This window comes from Nuphar pumila, chromosome 3 (genome assembly GCF_984573655.1).
Source record: "Nuphar pumila chromosome 3, dmNupPumi1.hap1.1, whole genome shotgun sequence".
NCBI lineage: Eukaryota > Viridiplantae > Streptophyta > Magnoliopsida > Nymphaeales > Nymphaeaceae > Nuphar > Nuphar pumila.
The window spans coordinates 26871500-26895525 of record NC_143251.1 but is presented as its reverse complement, the minus strand read 5'-3'; the positions used below and the strand labels follow the sequence as shown (position 1 = coordinate 26895525).

Sequence of the window (24026 nt, the reverse complement as noted above, 5' to 3'; positions counted from 1 at the left end):
GGGAACATACACGGTAGGCCTAGACAAAGAGCTCGTGGTTCACCGACTATCACTCCACCTAGGGTCCAAGACGACTACATGGAGAGATCTATATACCAGCTAATGCATCACATGGTCACACATTTGGTGTTTATAAATCATTTATTCATATGTATGAAATTCCAATTGTTAAATTGCTATTACTTTCTCTAAAGTTAATGATTTTCAATGAGCTATGGCTTTTTATGACTACAAGATTTGATCTCATCTGAATATGAAAGAGTTATGATACTTTCATATTTCGTATACCATAAGATTCACAATTCATGTGCTTTGGTCTTATTGGATTTAGACCATGGTCGCCAGTCGAGGAAGCGGGAAGCGAGGCACTTTCAAAATTTTAAGAAGCGGGAAGCGTGGGACGACTTAGAAGTGAATCACGAACCGTCTCAGAAGCGAGGGGGAAGCGAAAAAAGAGGAAATAAAAATAAAAAAAATGAAAAAAGGGGGGGAAGCGAGGGGGAAGCGTGCTTCCCAAAAAATGGAAACGCTTCCCTGCGCATTTCGTAAGCGCGGCTTTTCACGCTTCCGAAACGCGCTTCGGGGAAGCGCGCTTCCCCATATGCCTAGGCGCTTCCTGTAACTCTGATTTAAACTTGGATTCAATACCACATTGTCTGAATACATCATAACTTTAAGTTTAAATTAGATTGTAATCTTTTATAGTAGATCTTACTCTCATAAGATCCTATTAAGTCTGAAACTTGATCTAAACCCATTGAATAAAGAGATTTAGTTAGGATTCATTGAAATCCAGTTCAAATTCGTCACATGAACCAGGAGAGACCCATTCACACGCAAGAAGAAAAAGGCTAGAAATTTGCTAAACACATGAATTTAGTCAAAAGTAACTAACATCTGTTTAATAATGAAAAGGAGTACAAAGTTCAATAAACACCCAGAAATGATTTAAATCATGGTGTACCTATACTTTCTCAGAATCTGACATAATTTTAGATGCCCTGCACAATATTAGGAACCAAGAAGGAGCTCCTGAAATTAAACAAGTAAAATGATTATGTTGTCAAAACCACAAGTTAACAAACATTCTTTGACAAACTAATCATTTCATATTTATCAAAAACCTTCTCAACTAACACTTCATGTTGGTATTTCAGAAATGAATTTTTAGTCACCCATCTTGCATGCCCCTATCCTCAGACGTATCCATGTGACATAGCTTAGAATAATCAACCCTCTTCATTCTTTAGCCCTTGTTGGTTGTTAATCAACCCTCATTCTTTTATCCTTCTTGGTTGTTAAGTGGCTATAAAAAATTGTTCTTGCCTTTATGTAATCAGTGTAGATCTCCTATTGCATCACACAGCTTTACAGTAGCGTTAAAGCCCATCTATTTATATTTAACAAGCAAAGAAGCAAAACTCCTTCATGCTTTGTATGTCTTATGTCCACAATGCTTTATAATTCATTCTCATATTATAATAAAGTTCGTCAATATATATATATATATATATTAGTCTTACACAAATAATTTTTTTTTCAACAACATTGATAAGAACCATGCTAATACCTCTCATCTTTCATGGCATGTAAGAATTTTCACCAAAATATTGAATAATCTTATGTAAGCATTTAATTATTTATCATATTGATAAAAATGCATTTTATCACTATATGATAGAAATTAAGCCTGTCAACAAGTTGGATATGATTCAAAATCTGACCTGAGTCAGATCTATAAGGATTTGGGATTGATAATAATTGAATACATCCAATTAACTATTTTGATCTGGTTTATGTTAGCTATATGTATGGGTCTTGTTCCATCTATACTAGGTGTGATCTGACCTAGACTTGTGCCCCTTACCAACATGTTAGAATCAGGTCTGGTTCTGGACCCATCCAAGTCTGAAGCAAATCCAATCTGTTGACAGCCCTACTTAAAGCTGTGCTGCATTCAATTCATTATCAATTTATCATTGTATGATTCAATATGATTATGATTTAACTCCAATCTGTTGACAGTCCTACTTAAAACCTTGCTGTTCTTTTGAATTTCAAATGCATAGCTTTATCCTATATTTGTTTGGGTCGCGTTGACCCTGTTGAATGTGGATAAAATAGTTTAACATCTGGACCACTTCAAAGATTTTGAGTAGTATACAATGAATCCATATTCACATGGTCAATAGATGCTTTAGGAGCAATTTGGTTGCTTTGCCATAGAACGACTTGCTTCGTAGCTATTGCATTGATAAGCAGGTCTTAAACTGGTTCACTAAATCGAGTTATTGGATATTTGTTACCGCAAATGAATGAAACCTGTCTCCTGGCCATTTAATTTTGAGGAACTTGTCATATGATCAAACTTCTGTTTTTCTAACCTTTGGTATATATGGGTGTGCCATAATGCGTGTGTGTGTGTGTGTGAGAGAGAGAGAGAGAGAGAGAGAGAGAGAGAGAGAGAGAGAGAGAGTTTGCTACCCTTGTGGGTTCCAAATCCCTTAGTGGAAAATAGTAATTTAAAAAAAATTCTTTTTTGCACATCTGACCCTCCAGATGTGATTTACATGCTTAGTTTAATAGAAATTGGCCCTTGTATCATGTTTTTCCCAATGCGTATGTCAGATTTTTCAGGGGTTGGAAAATCAACGGCTTGCTATGTATTGAATTTTTAACCCTCAAAGATTCATATTTTTATATAAAAAAGATTTGATCCATGGGTTGATTCCTACTATTTGGCCATGCTGAACACGTCCATAGGGTTAGATTTGCTCAAAACTACCCTGCCCCTCCTCCTCCATGAGTTTCAACTAAGGGGTTTGGAACCCATAAGAGTAGCCAATAATTTCATAATATGTATGTATATAAAAGACAGTGAACGTTCCTCATAATCAGTCAAAGGGTTTTCGATGCCCTTAGGGATACAACGAATTAGCCACTGTTGTTTTCTAATTGGCTTGCATGACCTTTTGAACACTAATTTATATGCCTTGCCAACACTAGAATGTCTTGAATAATGAAATTTACAAAGTGCGAGAGGCCAATCACCATACTGCAAAGAGTTGACAACATTTCCAGCAAACTGTTGCAACAAGAATAACTTGCAAATTGATGAAAATTATATTGGAAATATACCCATTTAACTGCCCTTAAATAGCGTTCAAATGGTTCTAATGTATAGACATATGTAAAGTCATGAACTTAAAGGGTATTCACTCTCCATAAAAGCTGTTAGTGAAGGGTTGTGACCCTTAAGAAGGAAGGGCTATGACTTATGATCTTCGAGATAAAAGTTATGGCTCTTCATAGGAAGTCATAAAGTCAAAGGTCATAACTAAATAAAAAAATGTTACAAAATTTAAATAATTGTTAATTATTTTAAAATGTTATACAACACCTCTAAATAAACCATTTTTTCATAAAAATGCTCGACTGACTTGTTGGATCTGATTTGAGTCAAATTTGAGTCATCTAGTGTGTTGTCAGACGTAGTTTTAAACATATAGTGACAAATAGTGCATGTTTACATAAGATTTTTCATTATTTTGGTGTAAGTTCTTGCATGACATTGCCATGCCAAAGGATGTAGTGTGGCTCTTATCAATCTTGTTGAAGAAATTTATATTTGTTTAAGACTAAATTGTATATTCATGAATTTCATTATAATGTGTGAATGAATTATGGTGCATTATGAATGTACGAAATGCAAAGCATGAAGGAGTTCATGTCCTTGATTGTTAAATATAAATAGGTTGTATTTTAATGCTACAATATACTTGTGTGACCCAATTAGAGATCTGTAATTGCCTACATAAAGTTGAATACCTTTTATAACTTCTTGAACACTTGTGGTTAAAGAATGCACATGGTTGATGTCACCAAGTCTTTTAAACTTTGAATAGATGGGAGGAATGGCCAGACGTGCAAGGTGTATGACTAAAAATTTATTTACGAAATAGTAACATGGAAAAGTGTTGTCTCAAAAAGTTTTCGCTAAATTTACAATGTTTGGTTTGTCAATTTTTTAACTTGTACTTTTGACAAAATAATTATTCATACTAAGAAAAGAGCAATTACTTGTTTAATTTGAAACATTTTTGGTCCCTAAAATCATAAGTACATTTAAACTAAATGAGTTCATTGGTTTATAGAATATAAGAAAGTGTGGATACATCAATTATATGATTTTTAAACATTAGTCTGACACTTATTGAAATTTTCTCTCTTTTGTGATTGCTGGAAGAAACTTTGACTGTTTTGAGCAAATATAAAGATATGGCAGATTTATGCATTTCTTATTCTTGTATGTGAATGGGTCCCTCTTTGTTGTTGTGGACCTGTGGTGAATTGGATTGGATTTCAATGAATCCTAGCTAGACCTCTATGAAGTGACAAGTTATGTACTTAATTAGGATCTTATAAGATCGTGATCTATTTGGAAAGGTTAAGAACTTAAGATCCTGTTCTGATCTAAATTTCTAATATATGTTCAAAGTTTCAAACGTCATATTCAATATAAGTCTATACCTATGTCACAGGGATTCGGCTAGCAGGGTGCCGCACCCGCGTCGACGCGACTCGACGCGGGTGCGGTCAATCCGATCCTGGGTGCGTTGACTGCACTCAGGGTCATTTCGGTCCATTTTTGTTTGGATTTAAAAAAAAAAAATTTGCCCTACGAAATGGGCTGCAGGATTTAAAAAAAAAAATTCTGTTGACAGCTGCTTGCTGCTGCTGCTCTTGTTTTTATAAAGGGGCACTTGTGTCCACAACATCTGTCGAGCTTTGTTGGCATCCCATGCTATTCCTGCCTCCAAACAATTAATTCACAGCGTTGAAAAACATACTGTTAACTTGGAATTTAGAAATGATGATCCATCTTCCTCAAAAATTAAAACCAAATTTCAAGAGCCTTTTTGAAGTCTTTATGCTTCAACCAACCAGATCCTTTTTCGTCAAGGATTTTCTCTCTCCATAATAAATGATAATGGTGGTGGTAGAGCCTTGGTGGCTATTAGTATTCACTTTTCTCCTGACGAGATGGGTGCTCTAGCCGTAGCCTTGTGTAGACCTCTCTTTTCCACATGTCAAATCCAATAAATTTCTTTTAGTTGTCATCTGTGTGCAACTATATATAAAATGAAATTTGAAGAACCCTAGGCAGTGGCGTGGCAGTGGCGCCGTAGGCCTCGTGAAGACTCTCTCTCCAACAAACCATGTCAAACCTTTCGCTTATATTTTTTTCGTGAAGACCAGGGAGTTTCAGACATGATTGAATCATGACAGTCAGTAGAACACAGGAGGCTGGGTCGATCAGATTGCCAATCCTTTTGGTTCATCAATTTTGTCCCGTTGAGCTAAAGTACACAACAAGCAGAACGTGGGTAACAAGTCTTCAAACAAACACACCAGCAAAAAAAACTGAACCCCGACCCGCGCCAGGGGAACCCCCAACCCCCTTCTATATATATTACATTTTTGCCCCTGCCGCACCCTTGCACCCGGATTTTTTGGAAGTGCCGAATCCCCGCACCCGCACCCGCACCCGCACCCGCACCCGCACCCATGTGACATAGGTCTATACTCAGAAGACCAAAACACCTGAATTCTAGATCTTATGGTATATGCAACATGAAAAGACCTTATGTATTTCATACTGAGATAAGATCAAATCTTATAGTCATGAAAAGTTATGACTAATTGGAAATCATTACTTTTGGAGAAGTAACAGTGAAGTAGTGATGAAATTTCTTAATTATGAATTCATGATTTATAAACTCCAAATGTGTGACTGTATAATGCATTATTTGTAAGTTAAGCCAAATTATAGCTAAATCCATAATTAAGTGGTCTAGCAAGTGACCTACTACGAATATCTTTTGGAAAGGCGGGGCTAAAGCCTTTTTCTTCTGTATATTATCAATAACGAGAATGCCATTGAAGAGTTCTTGAAAATCCCAAAGCCTAGGTTCAAGAGAAAACAAGTTATTGCAGTGATTGATTATAAATTTAGCACTATGATGCTTAAAAGAAGTTGAAGACAATTCACTAAGAAGTTGAACAGAATTTCCTAGCCTCATATAAGGAAGAAAAAGTGCTATTTGTGAATGTAATGATAAAGTTGATGGAGATTTTGTCTCTTTAGTAAGTCTATACATTTGTGTTTTATAGGGTTCTTTCTAAGATTTTAATTTTTTCATAAGATGGGCAATTTCTCAAGCATCTACGAAACTGCGATAAGCATAAGGCCATAAAGTGTGGAGTTTGATAACTGCCTATTCGAACACTTGGCAATATGTGTGATATATAAGGTCTTGGTTTGATGAACTTTGAAAAGTTTACAAAGGAAGGCCCAAATCTATAAGGTTCGCTTATGCATATTATTTCTGTATTTGCTTGAATGACATATTTTTATTATTTTGAAATTTGGGGAAATGTTGAATAAAGTTTTAAAATAAATATAATATCATTTAAATTTTATAAAATTGTTTTTTCTTTATTTTGACAAGTTATAATATTTGATTAATTTTTATTTTTTAATTTTTTTATGAATAGTCATAATCTTTCTTTTAAAGGTCGTGGGCCACAACCCGTCCCTCTTAAGGGTCATGTGCCGTAACCCTTCACTAATGGGTTTTATGGAGAATTATGGCTCTTCCTTTAAGAGTCATGACTTTACATAAGCGTCCATACATTGGCACATTTTGAACTTTATTTAAGGGCAGTTGAATGTTTGTTTTGTGAATATAGTACCCATAGTACTTTCGAGTTCTTACAGTTTTTCTTCTTTTTTTACAACAATGGGTATTTTGGAAACAAATGGGCAACATGAGTTAGTATAAAACATTGTTGTTGCAGTTATTGGGTAATACTGAGATATGCTAGATTAATAATTTAGTGGTAAGCATTCTTTTTGTAGTTTTTGTGATTTTGCCTGGCTCTGATACACTGGAAGGACCAGTTCATGTGCGAGGAGGCTAGATATATGCATTTGTGGGCAGAACAAGTGAAAATCATGAAGATGTTGATTTTAGATTTAAATATTTGAAAGCAAGATTTACTGTCCACTTCAAGGTTTTTTAGATCTTTAAATTTGGTTCTTTTGATCTTTTTAACCAAATTTAATTGTGTAGCTTACAAAACTACAAAAAAGACTAGTTCAATAAAATATAAATTATGTCATTTGATAAAAAAATATTAATAACATAGGGAGAAAAGGATAGGAGACCTTGAAATGATGCAGCATGGCAATTTTATATATTGGTAAAATGATGTGATATGGTGTATTTTCTCTGAAGCTAGAATTTAAGGCAAAAATATATAGGGCAAAATGCCATCTTACAAGTGAAAAACTATTAATATGGTCATGTTACCCTGTTAATCTTCTGGATAACAAACATACAAAAATGATAGCTAGTTTGTAAGAGATGTGGAGAAGGAAGCCATAGTGAATGCCATGACTCATAGAATATGCGAAGAAGGGAAACCATCTAAACTATAAAGTCAAGAAGATCAAACATTATTAACAGAAAATATGTGGCAGCCACCAGTTTTTGGTGCTAAATGCAAACATATTTGGAAAAAGTTTCACACAATAGCTTTTCATGTTGGATGTTATACAATTGTATCCTTTATTGTCTGTCACTCTATTGTCTTTTATATTAGCATGAATTATGAAATAATAAGTTATGAATGTGAAGGCCTAAAGATTGTGCTTCAATTTTTCTAATTATATTTGTTTTTGTTTTTTGATAGAATTTTTAAAATTTAATTTGTAAATATTTTTTGTTCAAAATGTTTTCGTATTTCTTATGATACAATGATGCAATAATTTGTATCTTAGACCCTTCTGATGCACATTACAATGCACTTCTAACAAAATTAAGCTAAGGCTTTGTCATTGGAGAAAAAAGTAGGGAGGCTTCGTTATACCTGTTCTCTCTATGCATTTGAACTATACAGTTATGCTTTCTAAATAATGTCTCTAACAAAGAAATGGGTATGAAATTCACAAATTCAGGAATCGTAACATGACATTTATTTATTTTATTTAATTGGATTGAGTAGAAGAAATGAGCCGTACATTTTGGTTATGCAGGTTTTGGGTGTTATATAGGGCCAAGCAAGATGGTCCTGTCCTCTTGGTAATTCTTAAATCTTCTTCTTCTCCATGTGATGCCCTTTACATTTGAAGCTAAGCCTGCAAGTACATGCTTTCTGTTTCAGGGTTGGCGTAAACCTTGGGAGGGTCATGAAGATCACGAGGATGAGCATGGGCATGCCCATGAGGTAAATAGTGTGCACATTTTGTACAATGCTATTACCGTTAGTGTCACTGTTACAATTTTAAATGAGTTGCATACATGATTATTTCCGAACAACTATTCTCTGTCTAGGTTGTAATTATTTTGGAAGATGATTTTACACCTTGTATGTGACATGCATTTCTTTCATTTCTCAAGATGGATGAATGATGTTACATGGGCCTTCTGTAGTGGAAGTGTTACAGCTCTGAAAATTCTTTTACATTTAATTTTTATAATTCTCACATTCCTTGGAAGCTTCTCAGAAGCATCTTTTGCTAACATAATTGTCCTCTGTTGCCAACGAAGCATAATGTGCAATGTACAACAATGGACATCTTACCATGCAACCTAAAATTGCAAAGAAATCATATTAAAGTATGCATAAAAGATTTATATCAAAGTAACTGGCATGGACTATTTTTGTCCCAATTCGTACAATCAATGTTATTGGAGTTGTTCTCTTTCAGTGCTCTGCTATTTCCTTGTTTCTCCTGCTATTGATTTTCTCATCCAAGAACAAAATAGCTAACGTTGGCTTGATCCTCCAACCTGCACTGTGGACCAAAATTTTAAGATGACAACATTTAAGGGAAATAGGACAGACATTTGTTATCTTTTGAAGCGAAACAAGTTCAGCAGAAAAGGTCAAGATCTGATCTCTTGGCATGTCTTTAAAAAATACGGCAAATTGTGTCCTTGGGTGGTTGACTGGCTAGTCACGATATGAGAAAGCCTTGGGTGTGGATGTGCATATGGTATCAATGAGTTGAAACTCATAAGTGCAAGTTGTTTTAATTCAATCTGACCCAGTGGATGTTGTCAACATGGTTGATTTGTTAGGGATCAACCCTTGGTTGTCAAAGGCGCTAGGCGGAGCTTAGGCGATGAATCCTTAAAAAGACTAGGCGGGCCTAAGAGGGGCCTAGGCGGACTAGTTGGTACTTTAATTAAAAAATTAAAATATACAAAATATGTAAACAAACTGCTAAAATTAATAACAAACATTTATACAACATAAAATCAATCAACAATAAACAATAGACAAAACACATGTCGTCGAACACTATAAAACAATTATATTAAATAACCTGCTCAAAAAAATTAAGAATAAATGAACAATTGAACAAACAAACCATACAACTAACAATGTGAAGGAATAATATACAAAAAATAAAATCATGTATAAAAAAATGAACAATAGACATAAAATAAGCAATAGACAAATAAGAAGAAATAAACAGGAAAAATAAAAAAACCATGCAATTGATAACCTGCTCAAAAAGTTTAAGAATAAATGAACAATTAAATAAACAAACCATACAACTAACGTGAATGAACAATATACAAAAAATAAAATCATGTATAAACAATAGACATAAAATAAGCAAAACACGAATAAGAAGAAATGAACAAAAACAAACAAACAAACCATGCAATTGATAACCTGCAAAAGAACAAATAATAGGCAACTACCTAATTTAAACACAATTAAATCTTTAACAATATTAAAAGTCATACTAAAATGTCATAAGACATAACTGAACTATTGATAGTTCATGATAACTAAAGACATCACATTTAACCAAAGTCTGGTATGCTAATCTTCATCTCTAAACTATAAAGATCTTAAAACTAACTATATAGGGCAAAAATTAGGACAAAAAATCCTCATTGTTGTCTGTGAACTGTGAACTGTGAAAACGAACAGTCAAACATATCATATATGAATTACACACAGATGTAAATAAAAAATATAACTCATAAACATAACTAAAAAACAGTCTACCAGAAATATAACTCAGAAATATATCGCACAAATCAGAAATTATATATAAATTACATTACATACACACACACACACACACATATATATATATGTAAATAAAATACACAAACACAAAATATATATTATAATAAAAGGGAAAAGAAAAGAGAAGGAAAAAAATGTAGGGGGGGGGGGAAGAGAAGAAGAAGAAAACCCAGAGAGAGAGAGAGAGAGAGAGAGAGAGAGAGAGAGAGAGAGAGAGAGAGAGAGAGAGAGAGAGAGAGAGAGAGAGAGAGAGAGACGTGCACCTGTTTCTTCTTCTTGCTGCAAAAAACCGAGAGAGCATGAAAGGGCGAGAAAGGGAAAACGAAAGGGCAAGAGAGCCAAAAGGGGAAAGGTCTACACATTTCCCCTTTTTATACCACCAATGGTCAACAAAAAGAACAAGACAAAACTAGGCTTTAAGCCTAGGTGGCAAAATAGGGCCCCACCACCCAAATCCAATCACCTAGACAGTGGGGCTGCACCTTGGTCGCCTAGGTGCTGCCTTTGACTACAAAGGATCAACTTGCAGCAATATATATATATATATATATATATATATATATATATATATATATATTTCAATTGTCAATATTTGGTGCATTTACAACTGTTGATTTTGAACCACTGGAAAAACTTGCACACAGAGTGCAATCTAGTGACTCAAAAGCTAATCCCATTAAACGAGCACATACATCATACCTATATCACTAGATTCACTAAAAAACATGAGTAATGAGATATTGCTCATTTCAACTCATTGATACCATACATGCATCTGCGGCAAAGACTTTCCCATATATATATATATATGTAAAGAGAGAGAGAGAGAGAGGTAGGTTGAGATTTAATTGCCAGATTGCTTGTAGATTAGTGGTGCAATATTTGTAAGAACACGAGCTCCTTCAAGGATGTTCACTAGATCACCAACAATGAACACTCAAAGAGTTCTACTAACAATACCGAAATGAATACTCAAAAGAACCACAAGAAGGGTTCATACACAAATACCCACTAAATGGGTTTCAAGAACAAGAGGAAAAATAATATTTTTATTGATTGTAATCCACACAAAAAACTTAGAATGAGTGGGGGCAATTACCCATATTTATACACAAAAAGGAAGGTGGGAAGAGAGAGTCGTTGGGAGTCCAACAACTCTTTTTTGTATTGACTAGTCAATGCTTTGACTAGTTCAATACAAACCAAACTAAAAAAATAAAAAGTTAAACAAAACATTCTAGTTACTATACATTATTTTTAACACTCCCCCTCAAACTTACGGTTGGATAAACAAAAGTTTATCCAAGAGAAAGTGAAATCTAGGAGCTGCCGGAGGTTTGGTGAAGAAATCTGCCAATTGATATTCCGAAGAAACATAGGGAAGATCAATAGTGACATGTAGGAATTCCTCTCGTACATAGTGACAATCCATTCAATGTGTTTGGTTCGTTCGTGGAAGGTTCGGTTGCTGGCAATGTAAATGAAACTTTTATTGTCACAACATAGTCGTGATGCTCCTTTACTCTAAACACCCATGTCATCCAGCAATCTCCTGAGCCAGACCAGTTCCATAGTGGTTGTAGCCATAACTCTGTACTCTGCTTCAGTTGATGAGAGATAGACTTTTTGCTGCTTCTTACACTACCAATAATTGAATGTCGATTATTTGGATCTCCTCTCCAGTCAGCATCAACATAAGCAATTAAATCTAAAGAGGAAGAAGCAGACAAGAAAAGTCCTCGAAAAAGATAAGTTTTAATATATCTAATAATGCACAAAACAACTCTCATATGAACAGTGGTAAGAGCATGCTGAAATTGGCTTGCTGTGTGAACTGCATGTGCGATGTCGAGTCTCGTAATTGAGAGATATGATAGTGTTTCGATAAGTTGTCTGTAAGGTGTTGGATTTTCAAGTGGTTCTCCATCATAAATCTTCATTTTGATATTGACAAATTTGGGAGTGTCGACCTTCTTCTCATCTGAGATACCAGACACAATAATATCTAGAGCAAACTTAGATTGAGTCAGTAAATAACCTCTAGAAGAATAAACAACTTCTGTACCAAGAAAAAATTAAAAAAAACCCAAATCAGTCATTTCAAAATGTGTTTTAAGAAAGCTTTTAATATTTTCAACTCCCTGTTTATCACTCCCAGTGATGATCATATCGTCCACGTAGAGGAGAAGGATAATAGTACCTTCATCAAAAATCTTAACAAACAAAGTTGTGTCAGTTAGACAAGATTAAAAACAAAATTCAAGCATAACTTGACTAAACTTGTTATACCAAGCCTTTGGTGCTTGTTTACGACCATATATGGCTTTATCTAATCGAAGAACTTTTTCTTTAGGAATAACTATGCCAAGTGGCGGTTCCATATAAACTTCTTTAGCCAAGCTTCCATTGAGAAACACATTTTTAACATCCATTTGATTTATAGGACATTTCTTTATAGAGGCAAGAGCTACTAAGGTCCTAACTGTGGTCATTCTAGCAATTGGAGTAAAAGTTTTTTCATAGTCTATTCCATACTCTTGAGAATATTTCTTGACAACTATGTCACATGGGTGCGGGGATTCGACACTTCCAAAAAACCTGGGTGCGGGGGTGCGGCAGGGGCAAAAATGTAGGGGCAAAAATGTAATATATATATATATATATATATATATAAAGGAGGTCGGGGGTTCCCCGACGCGGGTTTTTCTGCTGACAGCTGCTATCAGCAGAATTTTTTTAAAAAAAAATTCGCAGCTCTGACAGACAACTGCTGTCAGCAGCTGACAGACAGCTGCTGTCAGCAGAAATTTTTTTTTAAATTTCGCAGCCCTGACAGACAGCTGCTGTCAGCAGATTTTTTTTTTAAATTTCGCAGCCCATTTCATAGGGCAAATTTAAAAAAAAAATCCAAAAAAAATGGACCTAAATGATCCTGGGTGCGGTCAACGCACCCAGGATCGGGTTGACCGCACCCGGTGCCGCAACCGCACCCGCGTCGAGTCGCGTCGACGCGGGTGCGACACCCTGCTAGCCGAATCCCTATGACATAGCTTGACAACTAATTTGGCTTTATACCTTTCAAGAGTTCTGCCACTCTTGGTTTTAACTTTATACACCCATCGACAACCTATAGTTTTTTTTTTGGTGAAATGTCTTAAATAGTCTAAGTATTCACCTTTTCTAAGGCATTTAATTCCACTGTCATAGCTTCTACTCACTCAAGATGTTCCTTTACTTTAGCATAGTTGGAAGGTTCTATGTAGGAATGCATTAATGCAACGTAGGCACACAAAATTTTCAGGGATTTTTGACACTCTAGATGACCTTGTTTGTATCTCTTCTTGTTTTTCATTACTGATATATTTTTCGAGTGCACATGGATGTTCTAAATTACCACGCCTAGAGTATTGAATAGAATCTTGGTCATTATGGGATGATTCTTCACTTATCATATCATTTTTAACTTCTTGGTTTTCATCAATATCACACTCATCAATCTTTGAAACTAAATCCAACAAAAAAGAATACTCATTTATTTTCTTAGTTTTCTTAATTTCAAAAAAACTTTCCTTTTGCAAAAAGGCTATATTCTTTGACATATAACTTTTTAGTTTTAAAATCAAAATATCTGTAACCTTTTTGATAATTTGCATATCTTAGAAAAATACAAGATATAGCTCGAGGAGAGAGTTTGTTATTTTTGTCAGTAAAACGATTGTTTGAAAAGTTTTTCAACAGGAGATACATTTTTTAAGGAAGAAGATGCCCTTTTGTTAATAAGATAAACTGCAGTTAGAGTGGCTTCAGCCCAAAAAACTTTATGTATTTGATTTATAATAAGTAAAATTCTTGTTGTTTTTACAATATGCCTATGCTTCCTTTCAGCTAAACCATTTTGTTGATGGGTACAAGGACATGATTTTTAATGTGTGATACAATATAGATTAGGTAATCTTTAAATTCTTTTGGTAAAAACTCTCTCCCTGAATCAGTGTGAAAGATGAAAATATCATTCATAAATTGATTTTTGACTAGATTATGAAATATTCGAAAGTGTAAGAAAACTTCAGACTTATGTTTAAGAAAATAAATCCAAGTGTGTCTCGTAAAATCATTCACAAAAATTACATAATACATAAAGCCACATTTTGGTATAATAGGTGTAGGTTCCCACACATCCGAATGTATTGTTTTGGTCGAAAAGAAACAAAGGTTCTTTCTTGTAAAGGTAATCTCTTCATTTTATCAAGAATACAAATTTCACATGTAAAATTTTCAAAAGTACAATTTTTTTTCATCTTTGAAAAAAACTAGATATTGGATACAGTAGGATGGCAAAGTCTCTTATGCCATAGATCAAAATCCACTTTCTGAACATTACAACAAAATGTATTCTTGGGTATTTTCAAAAAATCCATGTAGTATAAGCCTCATTCTCTATGGCCTTCCCCAATCAGTTTTTTGACCGACGATCCTGCACTCGACAACCATGAGAGGAGAAAGAAACATTACATCCATGGTCAGATAATTGAGAGACAAATAAAAGTTTTTAGTTAAGTTTAGGAATATATCTAATTTGTAGAATACAAAATATTTTTGAGTTTTGAGAGATATTTTCAAAATTTCTTATTTCTTTTATCTTAAGAGATATTCTATCGGCGGTGAAAACATTTGACCCACTTGAATTATGACATTCAGATAACATATCACTATTTGGTATTATATGAAAAGAGACACCTGAGTCAAGAAGCCAAAGAGATTTATCGGGATCGGAGACGCTGAAGGAAGAAATCGTGACTCCACTGAATGAAGATGCTCTTTTGTGTAGAGGTTGAAGCACCTCCACTAATTGTGTTAAGGACATGTTTCTAATGGATGATTCACTTGGTTATTGTGGAGGTCCACCATAAGCAACCTTCTTCTCGTAGGGTTTCTTCAATTTAGGACAATATGTTTTTACATGTCTTGGTTCACCACAATAGTAACAAATAACTTTCTGTTTTTCATACTCATTGCTTTGCTTCTCATCATTTGTCCTTACATAGTGTGGGGGTTTGTAAGTATGAACATAGTTTCCTATTCTAGATACGGTTAAAACCGAGACATCATCATACTTTGAGATTCTCTTTTTAAGCCTATTTTCCTCCATGCTTATTTTTTCTATCGTATCTTCTATCGAAGGGACTTTCCCTCAATGAAGAAGGGCGAATTTGGTGGATTCAAACTCCGATCTCAATCCATTAATAAATTAAAAAAATGCTTCGTATCTATTTGATTTTGACAGAGTTCTATGTCTTTCGGACAATGCCACTTTGGTTCAAGAAGAGCCAATTCTTCTCATAATTCGAACAAACTATTATGGTATTCTTTAATGCTTTTGTCCCCTTGAACCATATTTCGTACCTTATCTTGTAAGTTGCACACATGTGCAATATCTTTAAGAGAATATATTCTCTTAAGATAATCCCATGCATTGTTTGCATATTCAAATTTTGCAAGACTTGAACACTTCTTGATGTCGACGCTACTAATGAGCCAAAATATAATCTTGTCATGTCCCATTTTCCATTTCTTCTACGTTTTTTTATAAGTGGTTATTGCCTTATTTTTCTCAACCTCCGTAAGAGGTATCTTTTTCTCACCTTCTACTTTGGTAAGGATTAGTTTAGGTTCCGGATTGGTCCCATCCACTAATCTCTACAATAATTTTCCCCATAAGATGCTTCATAATTGAAGCCCATGTTACGTAGTTGAAGTCGTTGAGCTTAATGGGTTTTATGGTGACATTATCATTGTCATCCATTTTTATAAGGTTTGAGAAAAAAAAGAGAAGAATAGAGGAGAAGAAAAAAGAATAAGAATAACAATGGAAGTCACGAGCACTTTACCACCACGCAAATGCCACCAATCACAAACACTTTGAATGAAAAATATAAGAGAGCTCCAACACTTTCAAATTTGGAGTGGCACGCTTTCCAATATTCCGATCACAATTTTCAGCTTAATCATCGAGCTCTGATACCATGTAAGAACACGAGCTCCTTCAATGATGTTCAGTGGATCACCAACAATGGACACTCAAAGAGTTCCACTAAAATTACCGAAATGAACACTCAAAAGAACCACAAGAAGGGTTCATGCACAAATACCCACTAAATGGGTTGAAGAACAAGAGGAAAAATAATATTTTTATTGATTATAATCTATACAAAAAGCTTACAATGAGTAGGGGCAATGCCCCATATTTATACACAAAAAGGAAGGTGTGAAGAGAGAGCTCCCAAAGAGCCGTTTGGAGTCAAGAGACTCTCTTTTGCATTGATTAGTTCAATACAAACCAAACTAAAAAAAAAAAAAGTTAAACTAAAAACCCTAGTTACTATACATTATTTTTAACAATATTTTGTTAGTAACTAGCTACTCTTGTTGTTCCCTGACATTTCATGTGGGAAGTGCCTGATCATTCTAATAGCTGTGTTTTTGCTGCTTAAACTGATTTGCTCATTCACTACTTATTGATAATTCCATTGTTGTAATTATCGTATCAAAAGGGCTGGCTATATGGGTGTATCGTAACATATCATAAGATACAAAAAAAACTCATTTTAAAAATCACAAAAAAATTTAAAAAATCAGAAATTTTTTGAAAAATCATCGAATGAAATAAAAAAAAAAGAAATCAAAATTAAGCATTATGAAAAGTTAAACGTACACTTATACTACTATAACATGCAAAATGATATTATAATAAAAACGGACAACTAACAAAACAAAAGTTTACTATTGAAGAGTCACATTAGTTAACAAATGAAAGAAAAAAGTTTTGAGTAAACGTATTATAACAATCACATACAAACAACAACAACAACAACTACGCCTTCATCCCAAAACAATTGGGGTCGGCGATATGAACCAAAAAAGAAAATCATTCTGGGTCTTCCACATGAATCCTTCTCCTCCAATCATTTCTATCCAATGCCATGTCCTCCACATAAATGTTACTTTATTTATAACAATCACATAATTAACAAATAAAGTAACATTTAAAATAACTATAAAAAATTAACAATATGACCACAAAGAGAAATAAAACACATTTAAGTAGTCAAATTACAATATTAAGCAAACTTAATTGTGAACTAAATTGAGCATGAATAAATATGTAACAATTATCAAATATAAAAACTATAATTATGATGTTATAACAATGTATCCATTACATATATCAAAAGAGTGAAATTAAACATTAAATGGTTAAGAAAAAAGTAATAGGTCATTTCATAAGTAGTAAGCATTAAAACAAAGAAGTTTCGTAATGTCTTTCATTAATTAGTTTCACTAATTACAATAAGCGTGAAAGTTGAATAATAATACTTCTTTTCTTTCTGGTCTTTACTAATCACTTGCATTCTAAAGATAACAACTCTGAATAGTCTGTTTGTTCAATATATGGTACATTGAAATACAAAAACTGCAGTATCATAGATTTTAAGGTAACTTACAAAGTTCTTTTAATAATTCTATTTCATAGCTAAACTCTTCTATATACTGAAAAGAAACATACTATTTTCCATGAAGAAAATTGGTAGTTACACTGGGTATGTTTTTGGATACTGGTGGAAAGCCTATCCAGTGACAAATTTAAAATGCATGCTAAACCATGTCTATGACTGTCAACATATTTGCATATATTTTCCATTGCTGATTGCCGAAGTTTACATAACAGTGGAGCTAAAGTTGGGTTTTCCTATAAGTAGACAGAAGTAATAGGTACTAAATCAAAATTTTCATGGTATCTCATTTTTAGCTATATTTTGCAAAGGGGAATGTCGTTACTTTTAGCATATAAACTCTTGTTTTAATTTTGAGTTCCTGATTGAGTTAAACGGGTATTCTTCATTCTTGTGGGGTTTTAAGTTGTAATCTATGTTTCTCTAACAAGGTTTCTCCTGCATATGGTCGGGTATGATTTGAGTTTAAAACTAATTGTCTAGGGCAATGTTGTGAAAAGCGTAGCACTCCATCGAAAACTGATGTGTAAAGTGTAAGGGTAGTGTAAAGTGTAAGCCTCAATTTTTTTTTTGAAAACTTAATTTTTTTTAAAAAATATCTAAAAATACAAATAAATCAAAGAAATGCTTTATAGGTAAAACAACAACCAATAAGAAATAAAAAATCTCAAATAAATACCAAAAATATGAGATTAACATTTAAAAGTAACATTAATGCAATAACTTGATCTATGTAAGTATCTAACAAATAAAATATAAGCATTCAATAAAAAATTAAGTAACAAAATTTGTAACAATCAAATTTCTCTGCATCATGTCATCATCATAAAATGCATATTAGCATTAGCAACCAAATGTTAATGTATTTGTCCAAAACTCTCCAAAATGAGAGTGTTACAATATTCACAAGTGCAAATGAACGACCAAAAAAACGTATAAATGCCCATAGTCCTATGATATGAATTAGGGCCTAAGCTCTTCTTATGTCTCATCATCATCAATATCCAAGCCTTCATTGTCATCATCTGAGGAATCCATATAAACATGTTCTTCATCTTCATTCTTTGACTCTTCATCATCTACACTTTTTTCTCCACATCCTCAATCACTTCTTTTTCTTTTCTTTTTTTTTTCAATAAAAAATTATATATTAAATACTTATTGATATAGTTTAAAAAATATGTTTATATAAGTTTAAATAAATATAGCTTTACCTATAACTCTCGAAGACTTATCTTGCTTAGAACCACTTTGTGAATCATGATGTGAAGTGACTTCTTCAATAGACACATACTCAATGACGTTTATGATGAACTTCGGGTCCAACCATGAATCCTCCAACCAATTGGGATCACTAAGCAATACTAGATCTTCCTTTTTAACAATCCACTCATCATTTGAGTCTACATGATTTAGACATATAGGCCATTTTGTAGCCCTCCTCCATATATTTCTCTCTCTTAACTTCATATTGTACATAACAAAAACCAATGAATTTATCTTCACTTGTTCAAGTCTATTCTCTGTTTTGTATACACCTACAATTCCAAATCATTGATAATCAATTATAAAATAGTTAAATTTATAGAAAAGAGAGTTTAAAACAAAATACAAAGTCACATACCAATGAGAAGGTACTCTAATTTCTCTTATAGCCTGATGCATTACACGCCAAACTTAGAACTCAAATTGCAAAATGCATTAATTCAAGATTTTTGTGCCCAAATGAACTCCACCATCATCTGCATTCAAATAAAATAATAAAAAATGATAAAAACATAAAGAATGTCACAATTAAAAAAAAAATAAAACATAAAAATAATATTAACAAATAACAACATAATTGTAAATTTACCAAATTTTTTTTGTTTCCTTGTTGTCCAGAGTTACCAGAAGCTTTTTAGATAGGTGGGAAGCTCGTTTCTTGGAAACTCGCTTCCGAAGCGCGATACTCTTTGCTTTCGAAACTTGATGAGAACCTCGATTCTCCCACGCTTCTCCTATGCTTTCCACACGCTTCATCTATTCTTCTTATATGTTTTCTTACTCAACTTTTCTTGTTTTTTATGTGTTTTCTCACTCTTCTCACCCACTTCCATGTGCTTTCTCTAAATTGTTTGTCATCATTTTTAGATTTTGTTAAAAATTTAATTCTTACACTAAAAAAACATGAAATTTAATATTTGTCACTTTTATTTTAGTTTTTATGTGTTTCATTTTGATTCCCATTTAATTCTTATATATATATTTTTTATTCCTCACTTCTCGCTTCTGCTTCCCGTATCGTTTGCAGCTTCCGCTTCCTAGTCAGGCAGCCTTGGTTATAACAATTGCCTTTGTACCAAACAATCCTTTTGCCTTTTTAAATACATCAATTTGTGTTGTAATTTTCAATCGAACATTTGCATCATAAACCAATTTTTGAACACAACCATAAAAATCACTCATAAGTTCTCAATCTGGGTTGAAGTTGTCAACATAATAAAATTGATGATTTAAATCATAGGATGCATGCAAAGGCTTATAGAGTTGCAAGTCTCATCTAGTGTCAATGATGTCCCCCAAATAAGTTTATATTTTTTTTCAACATCATTAAGATTCAAAGCAATTTCCTCCTTTGCTCTATCCATTGCCTCCTACAAAAATCCCATAGCAGGCTCATCCGCATCCACTAATCGCAACACTTTCACGAGAGACATCATAGCTTTAATTGCATATGATATGACAACTCAAAACTTATGATCACTAAGAACAATATGAGCAATGTTCTTAGCATCAGACTTTCTATAATAATTAGATGTTCTAAAATTTGAAGACAAGAACATTGACTTCAAGTCTTTCTTGTAACATCAAATACTATGAAGCATGAGATATGATGTGACAAAATGAGTGACAACTGGACATAGTTCTCTCTTCTTTGTGATTTTTTTTATCAAATTTAATATCCATGCATGGCTATACATATATCTTGTATTTTTTTTGCCTTTTTTATTGTATCTTTAAAAAGTGATCTTTTTAATATCTTCTAATAACATATCAAGCAATGCGCTGCACATAGTATCCAAAAAAATGTTTTTAAGATATTCTTAGTTGCCACATAATTTGGTGCATTATCTACAATGAATTGCCCCATATTCTTTTCACCAATTTCTTTAACAACTTCAAACAACTTACACAAATTTGAGCAGTTTTTGCAATGTTGTTGGTTTCAACAGACTTCAAAAATACCGACTCTGATTAATTGTTCACAAGAAAATTAATTAAATTTTTTTTCTTTCCATCTGTCCAACCAGCTGCTATAATGCAACAAACTTTGGGCCATTCCTTGAACTCTTTTAAAATTTCATGAGTACAATCTACCTCATCCTTCAAAATCCACGTTCTGATCTCGTGGTAAGAAGGTGGTTTGAACCTTCACCCATAATTTGGGATGACTTTTAGCATTAGACCAAAATATGAACTGTTGCAAAGATTAAATGACATGACATTGTCATAAAAAAAATCTCCCAATGGCTTGACATACACTTTTTGTCTCATCCCTTTTAAATGCATTATTAATTGTGGTTTGTCGTGCTTCTTTCTTTACAAATTAGTCCATGGGACCAGCTGTGCTTGCTTTTGCCATACTAATTGATCCACTAACATTTACATTATATGCCGCCGATGATGTTGAACCAAAATAAATAGTCCCCCCTTTCTAACTTGCTTTGTTCCTCTGTTTGTTTCTTTTCATTCTGATCCCTTAGATGATTCTGAAAAAACTTTCACTTTAGGTAGAACATTTTGGCACAAGCTTACACTATGTTTTGTGTAAGCTAAGTGATGTTTTAGCCTTAAAATGCCACCTGTAGTATCTTTTTTACAATATTTGTAAATTACATGTCCTACGAGTCTGAGATCTTTAGTGGGATTTGAAACTTTAGTTTCATGATTCCATCCTACATCTCTTTCTATTGTTCAACTGCAAAACACAAATAAGGAGACATATAACAAAAGATAAATTATAATTAAAAAAAAATGTGAGTCAATGCTATATATAATCCAATGAATTTAGATTCTTACTCAATAAGAATCAACATATATTACACATACATTCCAATTAATATGACCCATAATATTAATACAACACCCAATTTCAAGCGATTACGTATTTTCGGTTGCAAATGTTTTGTTCTTATAAAAATGACATTGTTTTCAAAAGTTTTTGAAAGTGTTTTTGTTGGGTATGGTGAAACTAAAAAAGGGTATAGGTGTGGCACTCAAAATTGCCGTTAAAAACAATCTAAAAGATACCGAGCGCATCCCCGTCTGACCTTTAACACCAAAATTGAGTGCCTATAAGGTCTAAGCAGAAAAAATACCTTTAACAACGCTTTAAAAGCGTTGCTAAAGGCCTTTTTTGAGCGTTTTGGCATCTTTTTTGTCATTTTTTGCGCATTGACCGTCCATCACGCCCATGATGTACAATCAGTGCTATTGTGTTCCTCTTGAGCATGAATGGATTGAGCCGCTACAAATTTCTCTCTCTCTCTCTCTCTATATATATATGCTAATTAGAAAAACAAAACTCTTAAAATTCTAAGTTTCTAACTAAAACCAAGCATGTGGAATCATGTTTAATGTTGATTAAAAATAAACAACAAAACAACAACAACAACTACGCCTTCATCCCAAAACAATTGGGGTCAGCGATATGAACCCAAAAAGAAATTCATTTTGGGTCTTCCACATGAATCCTTTTCCTCCAATCATTTCTATCCAACGCCATGTCCTCGGTGAGGTTCAAAGCATTCATATCCTTTCCTATCATCTCCATCCAAGTCTTCCTAGGCCTACCCCGACCTCTTTTAACTAATATATTTTCCCATTTCTCCAACCTTCTAACTGGAGCATCATTAGGCCTTCGCCGAATATGTCCAAACCACCGTAAACGATTCTCTCGCATCTTATTTTCAATGGGTGCAACACCTACCTTCTTACGTATCTCTTCGTTCCGAATCTTATCTTTTATTGTATTTTCACACATCCATCTAAGCATCCGCATCTCAGCTACACTCATTTTTTGAATATGATGTCTCTTGGCAGCCCAACATTCCGTACCATATAGTAAAGCGGGTCTAATAGTCGTCCTATAAAACTTTCCCTTCAACCGCAATGGCATTCTACGATCGCACAACACTCCAGTAGCACTTTTCCATTTCATCCACCCAACCTTTATCCTATGATTTACATCTCCATCAATTTCTCCATACTTTTGAATGATGGATCCCAAATATTTGAAATAATCATTCACCGGTATATCTTGCTCACCAAGCTTCACTACACTCCCATCACTACTTCGTTGCTTACTAAACCGACATTCCATATATTCAGTCTTACTCTTACTCAACTTAAAACCTCTAGCTTCCAATGTCTGTCTCCATAATTCTAACTTAGCATTAACCCCAGCTCTAGACTCATCAATCAAAACAATATCATCAGCAAACAACATACACCACGGTACATTTTCTTGAATTGATCTCGTAAGCTCATCCATCACTATTGCAAATAGGAAAGGGCTTAAAGCAGATCCTTGATGTAACCCAACCGTTATCGGGAAATTGGTTGTCACCCCTCCACAAGTGCGGACATTGGTTACTACTCCTTCATACATATCTTTAATTATACTAATGTACTTGAGAGAAACACCTTTCTTCATCATTGTCCACCAGAGAACGTCCCTAGGTACTCTATCGTATGCCTTCTCTAAATCAATAAAAACCATATGCAAATCTTTGTTCCTCTCTCTATATCTTTCAATAAGTTGTCTAAGAAGATGTATAGCTTCCATAGTTGATCTTCCAGGCATAAAACCAAATTGATTCTCCGATATCATGACAACCTTCCTCAACCTAGACTCAATCACCCTCTCCCAAAGTTTCATAGTATGACTCATGAGTTTTATACCACGATAGTTTGTGCAATCTTGTATATCACCCTTATTCTTATATAAAGGCACCAAAGTACTCTTCCTCCACTCATTAGGCATCTTATTTGTTCGCCAAATCAAGTTAAAAAGATTTGTCAACCATTCTAAACCTTTCTCTCCCAAGCATTTCCAAGCCTCGATAGGTATACCATCTGGGCCAACTGCCCTTCTTGATTTCATTTTCTTCAAAGCCTCTGCAATTTCTTTCTTTTGAATCTTGCGCATGAAGTCACGATTTATCTCATGAAAAGGAATGGAGAAGTCTCCAAGATCTTGAGCATGACTATCATTAAATAGCTTATCAAAATAATCTTTCCATCACTCCTTAATCTCCTCATCTTTGACTAAAACCCTTTGCGTTTCATCTTTGATACATCTAACCATACCCAAATCCTTCGATTTCCTATCTCTCATCTTTGCAAGCCTAT

General features: G+C 33.8%; 1 protein-coding gene across 2 annotated transcripts in view; it reads left to right on the top strand.

The window, feature by feature from the left end:
• The window catches only part of LOC149842385 (NADH dehydrogenase [ubiquinone] 1 beta subcomplex subunit 2-like), a 58030-nt gene that overhangs the window by 8586 nt on the left and 25418 nt on the right, over positions 1–24026 (top strand). For both annotated transcript variants that reach the window (XR_016430773.1, XM_089999113.1), the window contains exons 2-3: positions 8102–8147; positions 8230–8292. Coding sequence is in view for 1 of the 2 variants with exons in the window: in XM_089999113.1 (XP_089855239.1) it covers positions 8102–8147; positions 8230–8292 (109 nt within the window). In the remaining variant the exon portion in view is untranslated. The remainder of the gene's footprint in view (positions 1–8101; positions 8148–8229; positions 8293–24026) is intronic.